Raw genomic sequence first — 21,538 nt, forward strand, 5'->3', positions numbered from 1 at the left:
GAGACTTTTAAATGTGAAAAATTCAACAACTTGAGTGAACATGGGAGTAATAACGAATCAACTTCGAAAATCGCTGTATATTCCTTGGAAAAGCGAAAATATGCTGAATATGACCAACAGATCTATCAAAATATGCTCTATCACGTAGAAATGGTAAATTTGCCTAAATATGACCTCAAAAATCACCTTAATTTAATTAGTTTCTTCATTATGTGAATTTCTATATATTTATGGAACACATAAAAATATGCTGTCATGAAAATCATAGCCCTAATTATTACTATATATTTTTGCTTCTGAGATGGTGAGTAACAGTGAGAATTGCATTAATTGAGACTCTAATCTGTATAAACATCTGATTAGGTAAGGTAATAAAATAATGAAATATATAAAAAATAGCCACTATACAGGCAGACAGGTTACAGCATACTTGGTTTCAACAGGATAGTGCTACAGCCCATACCGCCAACAACGTGACGAAACTGTGTTTATGCAATTTCACAGCAAACATTAAGAAGAGTCTTTTAAAACATGATTCACCGTATGCACAATGGCAACCACTTCCAGCACTTAATGTAAATATTGTACAATAAATCGTTTCCCCATAAGGTAGCGTCACTTTTTGATCTCCCTGTGTTTGAATATCTTTTCAATAATAAACAAATGTAAGGAAAATGTTTTAAAACGTCCTATTCACAAATTTTCAATTACTCAATTTGCATTTCATCTTTGGTGGACGTTAGTTTAGGAAGTGGTATTCTAACTTAAGTCACACAATACGCATGTACTTAAAAGCTGGAGTCGGTACCAGCTATTATCATTACATCTTTAATAATATAAATAAGTTAAGTTTTATTTTTTTATGTATGGAACGTAGGTGAATTGCTTTGAAATGGGACTGCTTTAAATCATATTTTCTTTGACACAACAATGTGTAGAATATATGTGGGTGTTTTTACATCTTCATTCAGGAATCAAAAATAACAGTTGTTTAGAAGACACACAGGCTATAAAAAGTCACCAAAAGGAAATATTCCAATGTTTTCATCATGACAGGTTGCTAACATTTTCATGTATCTCCTTGTTGAATATTTTGTTCAAAGTGTGATTCAACATGTTCTTCCCGTCCGTTGAAAAAGAAAAAAATACATCTCACTTCCCGACTTCGTACCGTGATGTGTTTCAAAACATTTAGTTTCTTAAAGATTCTAATGAATTTACGGAAGGCGCTACAACAAAAATTATATTTACTGAAAATGTATGTACATTCTTAATAAATATTATTATTTATATTTATATTTATTGAACAAACTGGAGCTAGTAACTGTAAATGAGTGGAGAGGGTGGCTAATGTATTTCGTAATGAAACACCTGCAATACATAATCATAATTAGAATTCACCAAATTGTGTTTTTCAAGAATTTCCTTATTTACTAAGTAGATCCAGTTCTACTTGTTATTTGATTTTTGTAAACAAAATTTTAGAAATAAACACTGATATTACTTTAAATTTATACTATTTTATTTTGGAGCTCCTCATCTTAAAACATGTGACAAATCAAATTTTTTTTGAACTATGGTATTTTGAATTATTGAGAAATGTTTCATTCATTTTGAAATTAATTATATTCCCATAGATGTGTCATGTTTGATGATTTGTATCAAAAACAGAATATATTTAGATATTTGTCACATCTTCATTCTTCAGGTTATAGACAAAAGAGAATTTTAGTAACAGACAATTGTGCGTTTATATACAGTATATAAAGTTCAAAGATTATGTTCGATGTGATGCTTTAAATCACCTGTAAAATGATTTTAGTAAAAGTAATGTCATTTCAATCAAAGTGAAAAATCCCATAAAGCTAGAAACATTTCATATGTTTAAAATGTTGAGTTTAGTTTTTTTTTTTTATTGTGAATATCCTAAGTTACGAACAATAGATCTGAAGACCGTGCATTGTCGTGTCCGTTTTGAGAATGTTACAAATGTTAATATTTTTTTTCTTCCACGTGGATACAATTTACACGTTATTATCAATTGTAAAAATAATTATAGTCTATTCAATACATTACAAGTAACAAACTTACAGTTTATATTGAAAATCCATAACAATCTACTGGATGGAAATTTCATTGTCATACAAAATGTGTAGAATTCATGAGAGGAGAGTTAATTTTGTACTTGTGTTTAAATTACAGAGATGAAGTTGAATTACACTGTGTACACCATACAGGGGCGTCGCAACTGGGTGGTCGAAGGTGGGCTCTAGCTCACCCTAAAGTAGTAGTCTGAGCCCATCCGTCTTCCCGCCAAATACATGATATATATTATTTAGAAAACGAAAAGTAACAATCTGGTAAAGGATTATATACCGTGCGTCCATTTCCTTGCGAGGCCGAGATATCGGGAGAAGTGTGACGGGCGGCGCTAGCGGAGATGGTGACATTTTCGACCAGTAATTTAGCCTCGAAAGCGTTTTGCTTCGCTCGGAATCGTTTGGAGGTTTCTAATGTGCAAGCAACCCTGTATCAAGATTACGTTGCAGACTAAACCGTTAAATGTCAATTAGGGGGTATCGAAAAAAGCAAATTTTTTATGATGCTTTTGCGGTAGAGCGGAAAAGTTGCCTCTATACATAAGTAACTTCTGTTCAAAATTTCACCACCCTAGGATAATGTCTTCTGTTCTGGCAAGGGACGTGAAATTTCAAAAATTTAGTAAAATCGGCAATTTTTTTTTTATTTTTGAAATTTTTTTCAAATTTCACAGCACTTTGCGGTAGTGTGCAAAAGTTGCACCTATGTATGGTTAATTACAGTGCAAAATTTGGCGCCCCACGGACAATATGTTCTGTTCTGGCAAGGGGCCTGAAATTACCCAAAAATCGACAAATACACTGTTTTTTCATTATTTAACTAACATTTATTAAACATAAACCAGAATTGTCATACACTCGCATACTATTAGATATAAGAATTAAGAAATAAGTATTCAAAATTAAAAGTACGAAAATGTGTGTTTTGTAGGTAATAATAATGTAAAATATGTGTCTTTAGGTTTTGTACTGTCTCTTGCACCTAAATTCAGGCATGGCCTTTCTCGATTTCAGAGTGCAGCGAATAAATCCATCCCGTTTTTTATGACCACACCTTTTCTTTGAGGCCTCCGTAACCAATTTTACTGTTCTTTCCACAGCTTGTGTGTGGCATGGGAACTTTGTAAAAGTCCAGTCAATTGGTATTGGTTCTTTCAGCATACTTTTCAAATCTTCTGTAGTCACATCATCGAGTATTGGTGATGGAGTTACTTCGCTGGACGACCAGTCAATTAGTTCGATATAGTCGTTTGCTTCGAAGTTTATTTTTGGAATATCGAACTTTCTAATCCCAACGTGTCCAACCGTCTCACATGATTCTCGTGCTTTTATGACTCTTCGAATGCCAAGGGCTCTGATATGTGTTCTCTTATCAGTCAGCATCGCGAGCAGAATGTTTTCTCGAGATGCGAAGTAAGCATTCCGAGAAATCACTGGGTCGATGACGTTGCGGTTAACTTGATCCAAGTATCGAGATGACTGAATGAAATGGTAAAGATGCCGAGCTCCATCCTTAATTGAATGATGGATTTTGATGCGGAACCAAGATGGCACATACACCCTGATAACGAACTTTACTATGGTACGTAAGTTGTCTGATGGTTCCGTGGTGGAAATATACAGTCTTAATATCCTGTTGGCTGTTGTCAACCAGCGGGACATGTTTAGGGGACCTGGATCGCGCTTAGCAAGACCTGGAGGACACATGCCTGAGCTAACGGCGAGAGCAATATCCCTCAGATACTTCTGGTCCTTACTCAAAGTGGATATATCATCTGATGGCAAGGTGCAGTTAACTGGCTCAAATGTTACCACTGGAAGCAGCTCACACGCCTTCAAAGATTTTCCAATGCAACCAGTGTTGGAATTGGGTCCGGAGGTGGGACCATCGAGGGACTCGAACAAGTGGCGGAGAGGCAATTCGTTGAAATGTAGTTGACAAACAGCCCATTGCACAGCTATCCCGATCTTCAGTTCAAGACGACGCAGTACCCCATTGTGAACTCCAGTATTTACGACCGTTCCATCACACCCTAGAACAAGAATATGGTTTAAACCTCCGGGCACTTCTGCTGTGATATAGTCGTAAATACTTTCAGTAATGGCCAGACTTGATCCTGAAGCTGGTGTAACATGACCAACGTAGCTAGATCCTGGTTGTTTCACCAAGGAATAGTGTTCCTCTACAATTGTTCTTTGGTAGTATTTATCATCCTCCTTTTCTGTTGACAATGTTTTGTCACGTCGGCCATCGAAGTAAAGACCTGATAAATGATCATTGTCAATGTCCGAACTCTCACTCTGAAATCGAGAAAGGCCATGCCTGAATTTAGGTGCAAGAGACAGTACAAAACCTAAAGACACATATTTTACATTATTATTACCTACAAAACACACATTTTCGTACTTTTAATTTTGAATACTTATTTCTTAATTCTTATATCTAATAGTATGCGAGTGTATGACAATTCTGGTTTATGTTTAATAAATGTTAGTTAAATAATGAAAAAACAGTGTATTTGTCGATTTTTGGGTAATTTCAGGCTCCTTGCCAGAACAGAACATATTGTCCGTGGGGCGCCAAATTTTGCACTGTAATTAACCATACATAGGTGCAACTTTTGCACACTACCGCAAAGTGCTGTGAAATTTGGAAAAAATTTCAAAAATAAAAAAAAAATTAACCGATTTTACTAAATTTTTGAAATTTCACGTCCCTTGCCAGAACAGAAGACATTATCCTAGGGTGGTGAAATTTTGAACAGAAGTTACTTATGTATAGAGGCAACTTTTCCGCTCTACCCCAAAAGCATCATAAAAAATTTGCTTTTTTCGATCCCCCCTAATGTCAATGGTTTTCGTGAGCATTGTATGCAATCTGAAAGCTCCGAGCTTGAGTTGTTCTTTCCTTCGCGACTACAAGTGCCCTGGACAGAACTGCGAATGCCGTAAGGAACAGACCTTGAACCAAGAGCGTGTTATTTTCGTACTGTGTGAAATAGAGTCTACCGAAATAACCCTCATAGTATCGAAAAGAATATAAGGGCATAACTTGGAAGAATTACGGAAGAAGAACTTTTGCGTGTGGACATCACTTTGAACAACTATTATAACACAGGTTAGAGCTCTTTCTGCAATATTAATATAAATATCTGCATGCCAAAAATATGTCCATAAAAATAAGCTGGACGTTACTGGTCGAAAGTGTCGGCATCTCCGCTAGCACCGCCCACCACACTTCTCCCGATCTCTCGGCCTCGCAAGGAAATGGATTCACTGTAGTAGGGTCTATAAAGCACACAAAGCGGCCTATACAATTGACTTGTTTTGTTCTCTGGTGTTCCTTGGAGCACAATTTGTTAAACGCTGCCTACTTTGACCGTAATTTTTAACTCTGCCGTGGGTGGAGCAAGCGGAACGACCGCGCTGGGAACAGTCTTCTGCGGACGCCAAAATGATCCAATTAAATTTTTAACACATGTAAAAACAGTGAGGGAACCTACAAAAAATAAGATAAATTTGATTAAAATTGTTATTCCAGAATTTTATTTACCTACTATTTTAGTAACTGTGATTAAATGATTTTTGGTAAATCGAATCTTTTTTTAATGTTATCAGTTGAAAATTATTTTTCCCATCATTGTGTTGCTCGTTTACAAGCTTCGTTTGTCTTGTAAAAGCATAGAGAAGCTCTTCTTTAACTGATGAAAGCGTATTTAGCTTTATTTTTATAATATTCCTTTTTGTTTACAAAATACAGGACATTTATGTGCTGAATTTTTTAACACTGATAAAAATTGCGTACAAAATATTAGTAATAATTGCATTATAAGTCATAAACAAGAATGCTCTTGTACAGCATAACGTTGATTGGGGGAAGGGGCGGCACCCCTAATGAAAAGTTGCTACTCCTCGAAAAATTCCTACGACCGGTCCTGACCATGACCATCGAACCAGAGCCGACCTAAAAGTATTTTATCCACCCTTGAGCCCACCTTATGAAAACTTTCTGGCGACTCCAGTGATACTATGTACTGATTGATTGAATTACTTTATTTTACTTCGCTTTTTGTGCCACTTTTGGCTAATTTGCAACGATGGGGATGAATGATGTGATGAAATTGATGAATGGACACTCACAAACATCCATGCCCATGCCGGGATTCGAACACGGGACCCCTGGCGTAGTAGTACCTGAAACCATGTAGTGTCTGCAGGTAGTTATTTGGGCAAATCGCTTTTGATAAGAATAAGTATACTTTTCACTGTTTCAATTTGTTCCAATATTAATGCAAAAATTCCACGTTGTAGAAAATTCGTTTTTTATGTAAATTACTGTCATTATTTGGAGATTAAAAACCATTTGACAAGGGCCTAATAAGGTTACATACATAACAAGGCACGACCTAAGAAAATATTTTGAAATAAATCACACAACTTTTACTAATAAAATAAGATTTATTAGAACAATCAGCGCCTCTCTACTGTACCCGTAGATGGCTGTGGATGTAGGTGAAGGACAACGGCAAAGATAATGGTAGGCAAATTGTCCACTGCTATTTTCACTACTTTTTTATTCTACATCCTGTATTGTTTTATGAAATGAAACTACATATGTTGGTTCGAACAGGCATTGTTCTGTGCTTATTGACGTCTTTATTTCAATTCATTGTAATCACATTGCATAATTCAGACCGAATGAAAATGGTGGTGAACAATTCGCCGTTGGGTGTACATTGCATTCGGTCGCCTCTGCCTCCTGAATTGCACCTCCTTGTATAGGAGAAATCCACAGGAGACGGAGGTGATAAAGGACTGGCTACTACATAAGCGAATGATGCCACGAGAGAGCTTTTCTTTTAGTACTAGTCCATGCCAGTAGAAAGTAGAGAGATTAGAGCAGCCAGTAGGATGTAGAGCTTATACATATCAGTTAAAACAACCCGGCTTTGATTTGATAAGCGAAAAATCATGGGCCGACAGCGAGTGAAACACCTTGTATGTAGAGAAGTAGCTATGCACTATGTTTCAATAATTTCTAAATTTAGGTAATTGAATATCGGCCTATATTAATTATATTACGCTTAATAAACTTATACGATATTTCGATTGGGATATTGCTTCCTAAAATGTGTAACGCATTGAAGATGATGACATTTTTTGGTGCACTGAAAAGATGCACATAAAATTGACGCAATGCCAAGAAATCAGATATTTGTTCTTTTCTGCATGTATAGCTACTTTATATCTGACCGTTGACTGTTTGAATTCCAGTTTCAAACAGTAAGTTTATTTGAAAATTCATGTATTGAAATCACCATGCTTTTGTTCCCACAAGACATTGCGCAGACCAGACAAGCTAAAGAAGATGGAGGAGCGATTTGAAGAACGTTGTAGGGGAATAGTTGCTGCTGTTATTAAAAATTAAAATAATTAAAATAAGAGTATTTTTGTATGGGCCAGAAATTGGCTCGAAAGAAAGTATGGTAATCAACTTGTACTCAACAAACTTTTTAATGAACTCTGGTCGGTGTAATCACATATGAAATTCGCAGGACTCATTCATAAAATATGTAGTTCAATTATATACGTATGTCAAACCTTTAATACACTGGTAAAAGAAAAAAAATATTACCGGCTATCACATTTGTCGTGTACAAATCTCATCGCTTTGGATAAGTTCCTAAATATTAATGAACCTGAATGCACATTATCTCTGTTCTTTTCTTTCATCGAGCAGCGAACAAAAACAAACACCACCCAGAAGCCACAGATAAGAAACTTTCTCTTTCCAAACTCACAGATTATCTTCATATGACATAACTTCGATCTGATTGGCTGTTCCACAGAATCTAGCAGAGAAAGTCAGTTGGAATTAGAAGACGGTCTATTCGTCAAAACCAGTCAAGCTGCCAGCCAGGCAACCATCATTTCCGGCCAGGTAGTCAGTCCAGCGCCAACTACGACATTCCTACTGGAAATCCAGTTCCGTGTGATTCGGTCTTTAGATGAAGTCACTCTTGAAATAGCAATTCCTCGTAGTCAGTGTGGTGACAGCTTGTTTTTCTCGTTTCAGATCTCCTGTGGGCTATTGGGAATCATCTGGTTCTTCGCGCCTCACGTGGTCTACAGCCTTAGTACCTATCAGCTTCCTTTTCCTCTGTCGGCCTTGATTAAAGAAGTTGCACAGTGAGATAGGAAAATAGTGTTCAATGTAGAGAATTGCACCTGGGAAACTTATTTTCATCTCTTTCCTTACCTTTACTACCATTGCATTCAACCTGTTATTTGTTACTTAGCATGCCTTTTATATGTATATATGTCTTTTTTATTTATACACTTCATCATTACAATTATAGCTTTTAAAATATTTACGTTGTGTTTTTATAAATTATAGTATTTCCTGGAGAGGTACAGTACGTAAGTATCTGCTAATTAACTTCCACAATAAGTGCAGAAGGGGTGACCCCTCTACCAGACACGTATCCGAACCAACTGTCTCAAAATAATAATAATAATAATAATAATGCTTAAACAAAATTAATTATTACATTAAATTAATTAAAATTATATTTTTATTACATGAATAGGTAAAAGGAAGGTAGAAGAATAGTGATATAACAGTACGTATTCATTACATAGCTTACGTGTAGTTAAGGTCGGGAAAATTTGTAGAAAAAAAACTGCCCTAGCAAGGAAATTGAATATTTATTAAATCCAATTGACGAAAAGTAAAGTTCCTGGTGATATTTTATAAATGTTATGTTATGAGTAGTAATAAATATTGCATAAATATACTTTGCCACTGTAATTCAAAGTAGAATGATTACAATATAATCCTGCCTTCGGATAAGTTTGGCGGAAATAAATAAACCTCAGTATATTTCCATTGTGTAATTTTAGTTATTTTATTATTTCATTACTCTCATTATAAGTAGTGTATATTTGTCAGTCGGTTCTGCGCAATACTTTGTAGGTAACCCCTATTTCTATGGATTTAGCCTGAGTTGTATCATATTATGACGATTTTCTTGTGGGTTTTATGGCGTTCGACGATGTTCCAGTACAATTCTCACTGCAACTCGGTTTTTCCTACCTCATACTTTGTAGGTATGCTACGATCTTACGTGATATAACTTAACCTATTCACTTTTTTCTGTTTTTTTTACGATGTTTCACGAGTTAGGTAACATACAGGTCGTTCTCTTTCCAGTTGAAAACTGTCATGATGATTTTTTTATTTTTTTATCCTTTACGGACTAAACTAACCTACATTGAAACAGCTGACCTACGAGTACATACGTGGAAAAGTGCATTTCAAAGTCACCATAAGTAAGAAGGGTCCTCAGAGTAATCTTCACGTTGTGTTTAAACCTCATGGAGCAGTATGAAACGGTATGAAGTGGACACGCCCTTTGACCTACTCTTTTTTTTTACGATCTTTTACGGACTAAACTAACCTACATGGGAGCAGCTGACCTCTACGTATGCACGTCCTTGCTACTTCGGAAATAGATTTTGACCAAGTTTAACCGTTTTCGAATTCCGGTCGTCATTTTGAATTTCTTCCAGTCAGGGAGGACAAACGATGCTATCGCAGAAAACTCCATGTTTCTACGATCATCCTTTCGAAAGTTATCAAAAAAAATTCGGCAGTTGGACCTTGACCTCACAGGACCAATGGTAACCAATGTTACCAAAATCGACAGGGTGTCAAGGGGGGGATTTTTCGAGTTATTTTTGCGCTATCTCTTACCGTTTTCGAGATACGTCTATTTCCGGTCGCCAATTTTTATGATTTTGTAATTTTAGAAAAAATGTTTTTTTTCGGAAGTGTAGAATTTTGATAGGCGACGACAGAGCCATCTATGAGCAAAACGTTGGAACTCTCGGATGTTCGAATTTTCTACCAATTTTTTCAGTATGTCAAATTTTTTAAAATATTTTTGTATTTTAAATTTTTGACAATTTTGTGCGAATTTATGATTTCTAAAATGGTGTAAGAAAAAATGATAAGTAAAAAACAAAACAAAACTATGATACTTTTTTCTTAATTTTGAAACTTTTTTTTGGGTTAAAACTGTTCCGTGACCCTTTCTGACGTCTTGGGCGAATGACTTCTCTGCCACCAGGATTACGCTGCACACGGTGTCGACAGGGAAGGCGTCGTGAAATTCACACACTATTTTGATGTTGGTGTGATCGTTGACCACCACCTGCTTTATCTTTGACGTGTTGATTGATTACGAACATCGGTCTCTGTGCTTTGTGTGTAGTACATGTCCATGTTGCCTGTGTTTACTCTTTTGTACGCGGTGTACGCTTCGTATAGTTTGAGGTAATCGTTCGTGGTAATGTCTAAACCTGCCGCAAAATTAGTTTGGTATTAACGCTTGTGAAGCACGTGGAGAAATCGGGTCTACGTCACTGCGGGAGGATGGGTTGCTGGCATGCGAGCCAATCAAAATCTTCCCAGTGCTTCACCCAAGCCCTAGTTACCTAGCAACAGAAACCGTTTATCTCGGTGTTGCCGCTTATCGGGCAATTCTTCCTGCGATCAGTTTTCATGTAGTTGGGAGAGGACGTGTTGTTTGTTTGTTGCGTTGTGTTGCTGCGATATTTTAACCGGTCCGTTTGTTTAGTGTTTATTGAATTTAGAGTATTCTTTGTTGTATGTAGCGTGTTGTTTTAGTGTGTTATTTTTTTGTACATACTTTTCTGTGTTCTGCTTGAGTGTGTCGTGTGCTTGTGTGAAGAATGTCAAGCACAGGAGGCAATACTCGAGATGACAATGTACCAAGGAGGCCATGCACTAAAAGAAAAAGGAATTCTTCTCAAAGGCCAAACACGGGAGATGGTTTATTCTAAGCGCAAATAATTTGAGCAAGAGAAAAACAATGGGGGTCAAATCATTTCTGTAAATAAAGTTCTGGACAGGACTGCTGCTGCTTTCGGCGTGTCTAAGAACACTTTTGTTACCATAGGGAAAGAAAAATATAATGTGGTAAAAATACATAAATAAATAAATAAATGCGAGGCTTCAAAACTGGAAACCCCAGGAAAGAAGAGGAATATCAATAAACGCGTGACAAATTTAGATACCTCTTTCAGCAAGATGCTATTCGTAGCCATATTTACTCTTATTATAGGAGGAAATATCATCCCACTGTTGTGGAAACTGCGAGTTTCGTTGAAAGATTCGGGACTTTTTCAAGGTGGGGAAACATCTTTAAGAGGGAGGTGGAGTTTGGCGAAGGTCGCCGTGGAAAGTGCTTAAATTTAACATGGGCTTTTTTGCATTTTGTTGAATATAACGTTTTAGGACAAAAATTTGCCGGAAAACACGCAGTAGATGTGAACTTACTTTATGAAACTTTGAGTACATGACACATTTATGCAATTTCAGTCCGATAAATGTGCACAAATTCCATTATTGTTTTTCAATTTCCCATAAGGAAATACGTAAATAAGCACAGAATGGTTATAGGATTTGTGGGTAGCACCAACGAAAATGGCCATTATGATGCATACTAACGTAATGCTCAATCCTTTTATGACTAAGCTAGGGAGGGCTTTTCTTTTAAAAATCACTTGCACAGCCCAAAATGATTGTTTAAAAATGTCATGTATTATCGACGGCGAAAGATACGGCCGCTTCAGCCGAATTTCATTCATCATAGTTCGACACTTGGCCACTAGATGCCTCTGTTGCAAAATTGCCTCAGGCTGACGGTGAGGGCTAGTACGCGCGGGTGTTTGAATCCTCTGCACAGCTGGGTTCCGTCCCCTCGTCAGAAGGTCCCGTAGCTGTCACAGCTTGATTTATTGCCTCTTCCCAGGCAAGAAACCAAGAAAGCAGGAAGGCCATGAGTTTGTGTAGGCTATGTTTGATTGTAGAGAAGCAGAGCATATTTACCATGAATTGGAACCAGTGACACAGTAACTTTATCTCGATCTTACCGCGAAGGACGTATTTAGGGGGGTCCAGGTGTCCCAACGTCCCCCCGAAAGAGTAGTGGTATTTATGATACAACCAGCACCACTTACAAGTGTAGAAAGTATGAACCCCCCTCAAGCAGATTTTGCTTCACTTAAAACAGGCTCAACATGCCTACATGAGCTTTTTGCTCAAGTGTGGAACCCCGTCTAATCCAAGATTTTTGTAAAAATGCCCTCGGGAATTTTTCGGAAAGTATGACCCCCTCAGATTGATGAGGCTACACTTATAAAAGGCACTTCTGAGAGATTGTTGTCCATAAATTTGCTAAAAATATGCCCCTCTTGTGGCCACACTTAAAACTAGGCCACCCACACCCACATACACACATACATACATATTTATTTCTGGTTTAAGTTCAATTGGATACCAGGTTCAATTTGTTTATCTATTATTAAAACAATGTATTGTGCAGAGACCTTCTAGAATTGCTCCGTGACTCTCTCATTTCTTACATCATAAACATATGATTTTTCCCCTATGAGAATAACACTACAAATGGTGTCATCAGGTAATGCCTCATGGAATTCACAGATAATTTTAATGTTTGTCCTGTCATTCACCACAACCTGTTTTCTTTTTGAAGTGTTGATTACAAACATGGGTCTCTGTGCTTTGAATTCATCTGGAGTGTAATACATGTCAGTATTGCCTGTAGTGACACGTTTGAAGGAAGAAAATGCCTCATATAATTTGAGGAAATCATCCTTGGAAGTGTCTAAATTGTAATTTTCTCTAGGAAATACCTCATTTCTGCCATTTTTAAGATATATGTTCTTGATGTTACAGCTATCAAATTTACTTGAATTTTTTTCCTGATTGTTGTGTCTTCCAGTCTGAAACAATACCACCACAAAATCAGGCATGTCATATTGAATACTGGAGAATGAATTTGTGGCATCAAACTCATAATAAGAACCAGCGGCGGGCTTCTGTACGCATTGATATGTATAAAATTGCAAAAGAACCTGTGGATTTTTTATTATATCAGCTTTGTATTTAAGAGCATAACTGGCTTCATACTCAACAACAGGGATTCTTAGCTCCATAGTCTGAATAATGCACTTGCCCTCATCAGGTAGGGTATTGGGCAGAGCTTCTCCTGTAGAGTTTATTGCACTGTACCTCATCAAAGCATTATTATCATTTGCAGCTCTTCTAAATGTAATTCTTAAACCACCCTTCCACATGATATCTTTGTAATCTGAGAAGAATCCTGGCAACAGGCGCATAGGGAACAGCACTGTGTGGTTTTTAGATAATATTTTCTCACCAGCTTCAAATCCACCGATTCTGTAGTAAGAAGCCTCGGTTTTGGATAATTTTAGTGTGGCCAAAGCTGTGGAGGTAATGCCGGGATAATCTATTCTGTTTATAACAACACCATGTTTTCTGATCTCAATTTCAGAGAACAGATGCGGCACAAAATTGTCCACCAATCTTATATTTGAATTTGCCGGATAATCTGTTCCATCGAGCTTTACAACATCAAATTTGATGTATAGATCTGCTCTGTGGGGGTGTATAAAGCCATCCCCTACATCAAGATCAACTTCAATTTCTGTGTTGGGTTGATTTAAATTTGCAAATGTCCTCCTGTTTGGGGAGAATGATTGTAGCTCATAACTCTCAATATTTTCCATTGTATGTATTTTTATTTAAATGTTAATCTCTATGATTGCAGTTGTTGTGGCTCCAGCAAAATCAACTAATTCTTCTTTTTCATTAGTGACCATCAATTCAATGTAATCTATTCTATTATGGCACACAGGAAAATATAATGTTGGGGATGGATTGTAGATGATTGGCTCCATAAATTCGGAATTAGGTTTGAATGTTGCAATGATGCCAGTTTGTTTGTGAGTGCCTATGCCATTTGATTTGGTGATCATACCCTCGGCCACATTACAGTGAATATTCAGAGTCTCTATGGCTAAGAATTTAGGTATATTCATAGCAGTGTGTTTGATGCCTGCTTCAAGTTTTGTGTTGTTCTCAAAGCCTAACAGCTCTCCTATAGTACCCAGATCCACTGTTTCTGTAGCAGATACAATCTCTACTCTGTGAGTGACAGAATTTTGACTTAATACTATACCTCTGGGTAATTGAGCATTTAGAGTGGACAGATTATATTGCCCTGGAGTGATGACAATTTTTTGATCCCCTACTGCAATTTTGTTGTTGTGGTGCGTAATATTAGGGATCAAGTACATGCCGTAAAATGCTCTGAGAGCTATTGTTTTGGGATACACTATATCATCATGTAATTTGAGTTTCAATATTGAATTTTGGCTGGTGAGATGGAATACCCCCATGATGTTTCAGATACCACAAGGCTTTTTGGAAATTTTCAATTGATGGTTTATTTATTTGAGACATATATCTGAGAACAGATAAACACAAATGTCCGCAATTAACATCTTTGAAGTTTTGAACACGGGCATTATTGTAATAAAGATTAGCTGAATTTAGATATTTTATTAAATTTTCAGGTGGAACACCTCCAAATGAATCAAACACAAATGCCTCATCTTTTAAATATTTAAGATAACAGATCCAGTGAGTGCCCTGATTTTTGTACTTATCCAAATTAACAATGCCACACTCTTTGTTGAGTGGTTGTTCCGGTAAAGAATCAGACATGTACACACCTCTAAAATTTTTGATGCCCAGTGGCTTGATTAAAGCTTCAATATCTTGGTTTGTAAGCGGCTCTTGTTTTTTTTAAACTTATTCATGGCTCTCTTAACACCTTTGCCTTTTTTCTCCATGGCCAGGTTATGGCGCTTCTGCTCATCTAATTCTGCCCTATTTTTCTTGGCATCTATTACTGTTTTTGCTATGGCAGCTGATCCCCCAGCCAAGCTCCCCACAGCCCCGAGAGCAGCTAAGATGGCTGGGATAGTAAATATGAAACCCCCCACATGTGATTTTTTCCTGGATTGCTGTAATTTTTTTAATTGGGGGGTGCTAAGCAACAATTTCATACCATGGCCCTTTGCAAGACAAGAGCTTTTTTTCTTGCGCTGCTTTTTGGTTAAAAGACTATCAATAGTTTTAAGAGATTTGAGACCTGCATAAGGTATTTGATACATAACACCCTTGGCCTTCATTGTAGGTTTATTATATACATATTCACAGCCCCCACCCCAGTTTTTGTTTGGTGCTCATAGCTATGGTAGTTCCCAATGCTGCTATTTTTTCACTCAAAGAAGCATTTTTGCTTACAAATCTACCAAATGCAGCCTCTTCTAATTTCTTGTCTGCAACATGTCTCTTGTCAAGATCAGAATCTGTGTTGTATGCTATGTCATGGTCTCTACAAGCAGCATCTAGGGGATTAACACCAGGGTCCCCTCTGTTTAATCTATGGTCCAATTTTGTACCGGGACCACAATACTGATAGCCTGGAATGTGTAGTTCAAATGGCAGCTTGTTTATAATGTCATTAACCAGGCCCCGACCCTCAGAAATATTCCAAAATTTAGGTGGTAGAGTATTAATAATTTTTATAAGATATCCAATCCCCTTAGTGTCATTCACTATAAAATTAGACAATTTTGTGCTTATCATGTCCATAATTCCAACCTTTTCATTGTAAAAATTGTTGTTGCTAGCATTTTCCTCCCCAGCTATCACCAATAACCTATCTACAAGTTTCCTGACATCATCAACCCACACAAATTCTTTAGGCAGGGTGTTGTATTGTTTGATTCCACTGCCAGTCTTAATTTGTGACCATATGGGCTTGATTAAATTATTGTATTTTGCTCCACTGCTAGACTTGACTCTTTTTTGTGTGGGATCATTGTTCTGGTATAGAGCATCTGATTTTATTAATATTTCTTTGTAGTGTTCATAATCTTGATCTGTATAGCTGCCAGGCCTTTTCCTAGTCATCAGTTCCCACAATCCAGGTGTTCCGGGGTACTTAACAAAAGCACCTTTTTCTCCGAGACGAGATTCTGAATAAACAATCAGATCATCCCCCATAAAAGTTACTCTGAAATTGCCAATTCTATGTATGATACTGCCATCAAGCTCTGTGTCAGCATATAAGCCAAACACCTCATCTTTGTTGTCTTTAGGTGTGGTTAAATATTTTTGTGCAAGAAGACCCAATTCAATAGGATCCTGAGTAGCTTCAATTCTTCTAGGAGCAACAGGACTAGGTGTATGAATACTGGAAAGTGGGGTGAATGGATAATCTAATATGTTTCTTGCAGCTACAGGTACAAGCTCTGTGATCAAATTTTGATTTTGCTCTGTAACAGTTTTGATATTCTTACCTAAATTATTAATAGCATCAATTACAGGCTGTTCTGTTTGTTTGTGTTTTTCATAAATTCCTCGGTTCTCTGATTTCCATCCCTTAAATCTTTTTACAAGATAATCTCTTAACTTAAGATCATCAATGATTGGCCTTTTCATGTTTATTTATTTATGTCTCAACGTCTAGAAAATCGTTGATTTTATTTCTGTATTTGCCAGTATTAGGTGTTCTTGTCATATCAATTGTGACAAACCCATAACTGTCCTGGTTCCAGCACCTACTGCAAAACTTGGAAAAATCATTGTAGCTCAAGTCCCCACCTACATATGCATCATGTATGTGTTTGAGGTTGGTATGATCTTGATGAAACACACATATAAAATTGCTGTTGTCTCGGATCAGCTGCTTGGGTATTTTTGAAAAAGTCTGTGCAAGGTAGAAGCAATCAATGTTTTTGTGCCGGCCCTGTGTAAAGAAATTTCTAACCTTGTTTTGATTATCCAGTATAATGTCATCAAACACAACAACAGAATTATCGAGACATTCATGGAGTGGCTTAACATCTGGTTCAAAAGTGGCAATATCCAATCCATCATATAGCTTCATCAGCTGCTGATATTTTAATTGTTCCAAGCTCTTAGAGAAGACATACAAGTGCCTGTTTTTCCAGTCTAACCAGTTGGGTGCCAATAAAAAATTATCAACCATTAGTGTAGTTTTACCACAAGCAGATGGCCCAACAATAAGACACCTAATATTATCAGGCAGCAAGTTGCCATTTCTCTTATTCTGTTGTTCACGTTCTGGCAGCCTTTTTATAACATCCCAGGTGCTCATATTATCATTTTGTTTGCATCGATCCAGCTGTGTTCCGGAAGTCCTAGCCATTTGACAAATAACTTGTTGCCTTTTCTGCGGATGATTTTTTCTATGAGATATGTGTCAGGCTGTTTAGTTTTGCTGAGCTCTTGTTCATAGAACCTGCCTTTGAGAATTTCTCCTCGGTGATCTTTTATTATATATGTGTTAAGGGTCCCGGGTTTAACTTGAACCACTGTAAATAATTCAGTGCTCCAGTTTCTTGTAAAGCCTCTCTTGAATAAGTGCTTATATTTGCTGATTCTTACTTGATCCCCCACCCTGTATTTGGCCCTTCTTGTTGTTGGCTGGTATCTAGGATAATAAACAGTCCTGATCAATTTTTGCTCATCAGATGAAGTTACTTCAGAGGGTTTCATGTTGATTGTGGAATGAACCGAGTTGTTATATTTATGTAGAAGTTCTGGAAGAATATTAAGCCATTTATAATTACCTTGGAGGGTAAATTGTTTATACATAAGATTTTTTAGGGTTTTGTTGAATCTCTCTACAATTGAGGCTTTGAGGTCACTGTAACTCGAATAATGTTTTATTGACTGGCTTTTAATAAATTGTTGGAACACAGAATTATAAAATTCTTTGCCATTATCTGTTTGCAAATAGCGCGGTGATCTTCCACTCTGATTGATGATTGTCCTGAGGGCTTCTGTAACACATTTTCCAGTCTTGGATTTGAGTGGCACAGCCCAGGCAAATTTTGAAAATGTGTCTATTACAGTGAGTAGATACTTGTAGCCCTTGTTGATTTTGTCTAAGTTTTTCAACTGCCCACTTGCCATTTCAATCAAGTCGCTCTGCCATAAATCATCTATGCCTTTTGTGACTACTGGCAGTCTCTTAAAATTATGTCGGGCTTGTCTGTGTAATTCATCAACAATAATTTGTCTAGACATAATATGTAAACAAGAATATTGCAACTATGGGGTGTTCAGCAGCTGATACTACAGGATTTTCTAAATATAATTTGTCTCCAATATGTATTTTAAATTCCAGAGAGCCATCATCTTCAGCATAGGCTGTTTCTAATGTATTGTGATCTATAAAATCCTCTAACTCTACACTGGTGATTTTTGCTTTGTTATCAGCATTTGTTATTGATAAGGTAGGGTAGTGGTATGCCTGTGGTTGTAGCCAATATTTGATCTTGATTGGTCTCAATGTGCCCCCAACAAAAAACTGGTAATAAAATTGTGCAGGGGACAGCATATATATTTTGCCACCTGGTGTAAATGGTGAATCATATTCTTTGTTGGGGATGCTGTACAATTCAAGAATTACTGTATGTTTCGGATTCTCGATTATGCCTGTTATTTCTTTTTCTGCTGTAAGCAATCTGCTTGTTACAGATTCAAGGTGCTCATTGATAGTCCTAACAACATCATCATGGCCTGGCTTGATTTTTATGTCCACAATAAGTTTCTTGTATTGTTGCACAATCTCTTGAAGCTGGGTGGCAAAAACAGACAGAGCATTTGCTTGATTGGATTCCATGGTCCCTAGCTGTTGCTTGATATTAGCTACAATTTGTTGCAAATTTTCAATAACTGCCAATTTTGAATTTTGAGCAGTAAGATCATGGACCTGTCTTCTGATATCCTCAAACAGGGCATGCAGTTCATTAATATGTTGATTGGTTGGTAGAGTGGCCACTGTCTGAGTGAGATGTTTGATCTCTGTCTGGATATTCTTGATATCTTCTGATTTCAATATGCGATTCACAGCTCTCTTAATATTTTTAAGTTCCTGTGATGTAGGGAGATTTGATACAGTATTTTGCAAAGATTCAAGTGCCAATTTTACATTGTTTAATTCAGAAGCATCAGCCACATTTTGCATAGCATTTTGGAGCAGGGCTATATCTGCCTGAGAGGGTGTGGATTGTTGTAAAATTTCAAGTTTTGTTTGGATATCATCGATCAAGTGATGAAAATGAGATAGCTCAGATTCAGTGTTGAGGTTTTCAAGCTTTGTGATTTGGTGCTGGACACTGACAAGGGTATCTACAATTCCAGGCAATCGGGATTCTAGTACATTTGCCAAATCATTTTGCACTGCTGCTATTGTACCTTCAAGATGGGTTATGGTACTTTGAATTTTTCCAAAATCTTCATATGTTTCAAGTTGCAGCTTGATGTTTGCAACACTCCGAGTTATTGCATTCAAAGCATCAGAAGATGGCAAGTTGTTCATAAAATTTTCAAGTGTCTCAATTTTTTCTTTAACCTCGGCTATGGCATTGTTCAGGGGGTCCAGATTAGGTATTTGGAGTGATTGAATCTGTTCTTTTAGAGTGGAAATCACTAGATCAAAATCTTCTTGTGATTTTATGCTTTTGACAATTGTTTGGAGCTGTGTCTGGATATTATTTATTTGCTCTTCCAATTGCTGTTTCAATTGCTCAGAGTTGTTAGCCTGGGTCTTAAATTTGGCTTGAAGAGCTGCTACAGCTTCTTCTAAACTTTGAAAATTATCCAATGTGGCCAAATCAGTATATTTTTGAAGCAACAATTTGAGTTCAGAATCAATTTTAAGAAGAGGGTCCATGCATTGTGATTGCAAATTTGTAATTTCTAGTTGAAGACTGGCATTGAGTGTGGTTTGTAAAGCTTGTAAATCACTTCTTAATTTCTTGACTCTGACATCAAGCATCAGAATCTCATCACTGTGATCTTCATGTCTTGTATGGCCAAATATATCATTAGGCATTTTTGTTTTAGTGGTTATTTATTATAGAGTATCTGATTCTTAATTCTATAAAAAAGGGTATAAGCTTGTCATATGATCCCGGGACCTCAATATATAAGCAGTCACCAGCAGAAACAGTATATACAGTACCAGAAATCATGTTTGAGTGCTTAATTCTATAAATATTTCTCCCCACTGAAATTTTAACATCACCCTCAGGGGTTGTAATAAATTGCAATTGCCCACCTACAGGTAATTGGTAATGATTTAAATTATTGTTAAATATGTACAATGTTTTGCCTGTTTCATCATCAACATCTGTAAGTATGCTGTTCAGATGAATAATTAACAAGCCACTCAGTTTAGACAGCATATCAGAAGAGGGTTGTGGTGTTGGCAGATCCATAATAGCCTGTTTTTTGAACCCAAATAAGTTCATAGGCATGTTTATTTATTTCAAATCATGCTCTGTAATTTGGCATTGATTTCCATTTTTCAAATCACAATGCCCCCATGGTAAAGTATGTATGCCACATGATAAAATGCATCTCTTATCATCATGTGGGTCCAGGGCCACTTTTCTTACAATATTTGAAGTCAACAAGTGATCCACACTCTGAATTCTATTTTCTGATGTTTTGATTAAATTCTGGGATTTGAGGCAATTTTCATAATCTTCAAATTGGAGGTCTTTTTCAACAGTTACTTTGCCAATGCCCTTGGCCTTTTTGACAACAGCACTACATGTTTTAAAACTATACACCTTGGCACTTAACCCAGCAAATTTCACAATAACATCACCAAGTGTCTCATCTTTTAACTTGCCAGGCACCTTTTTGTTGTGGTGTTTAATTATTGTATGTTCACTGGTATCAAAATATTGAAACAATTCAGGCTGTGACATATCTTGATAAACATCTTCTGTTTTAATATCAAGAATAAAACTATCCGTATCCATGTACATCAATTTTATATTATCACCATAAGAAGGTTTCAACACATCATAATACAATGTTAACATATGTAATTTGGACAATTCCAATATTGCAGCCCCTACATAAATAGGTTTATCAAACTTAATTTTTGTTTTCTTCATGTTGAAAAGTGCCATGTGCTCATCATAAATTCTTCTATAATTGAAATTAGGCTTTGCAACCAATTTTTTGCTCAGGCTGGGGTCAGTAATTATTTTAACATCGGTATGTTTTCTGACATTTTCAATAGTTTTGCCATACACTGAATTCACCATCAATTTAAACAAGCCCTTATCAAATTGGCTCTTTGCAGATGTTCGAAGCTCCGTATTTGTATCAATGTATGGTTTCAACCATTCTGAGTGCCTGAACCTCAAAACTTTGCCAACTTTGGTCACTTGAACACCATGTTTCATCAGGAACTGGAGGTTTTTGTAATATGTGACATAACCCTGTTTTGGCTCCAGAGTCATCATGAGCTTCTTCTGTTTAGAGCCAGGTGAGCACTGAACCTCGGAAATTGGGGGCAGATCAGAAAATTTATTGTGCAAATCATCAGGAATTATCAGATCAGCCTCTAAGAATAGGCCATAGTCACTGTCATCAAAATTCTTAAGATCTTCAATATTGA

General features: G+C 36.7%; 1 protein-coding gene across 1 annotated transcript in view; it reads left to right on the top strand.

Annotated features, from left to right (window-relative positions):
• The window catches only part of LOC145989852 (superoxide dismutase [Cu-Zn]-like), an 86,057-nt gene extending 77,242 nt beyond the window's left edge, over positions 1 to 8,815 (top strand). The window contains exon 5 of the mRNA XM_083125308.1: positions 8,176 to 8,815. Within this exon, the coding sequence (XP_082981434.1) occupies positions 8,176 to 8,272 (97 nt within the window). The 3' untranslated portion in view covers positions 8,273 to 8,815. The remainder of the gene's footprint in view (positions 1 to 8,175) is intronic.
• Positions 8,816 to 21,538: the final 12,723 nt, after the last annotated feature.

This window comes from Lepisma saccharinum, chromosome 7 (genome assembly GCF_977018435.1).
Source record: "Lepisma saccharinum chromosome 7, izLepSacc3.1, whole genome shotgun sequence".
Classification (NCBI taxonomy): domain Eukaryota; kingdom Metazoa; phylum Arthropoda; class Insecta; order Zygentoma; family Lepismatidae; genus Lepisma; species Lepisma saccharinum.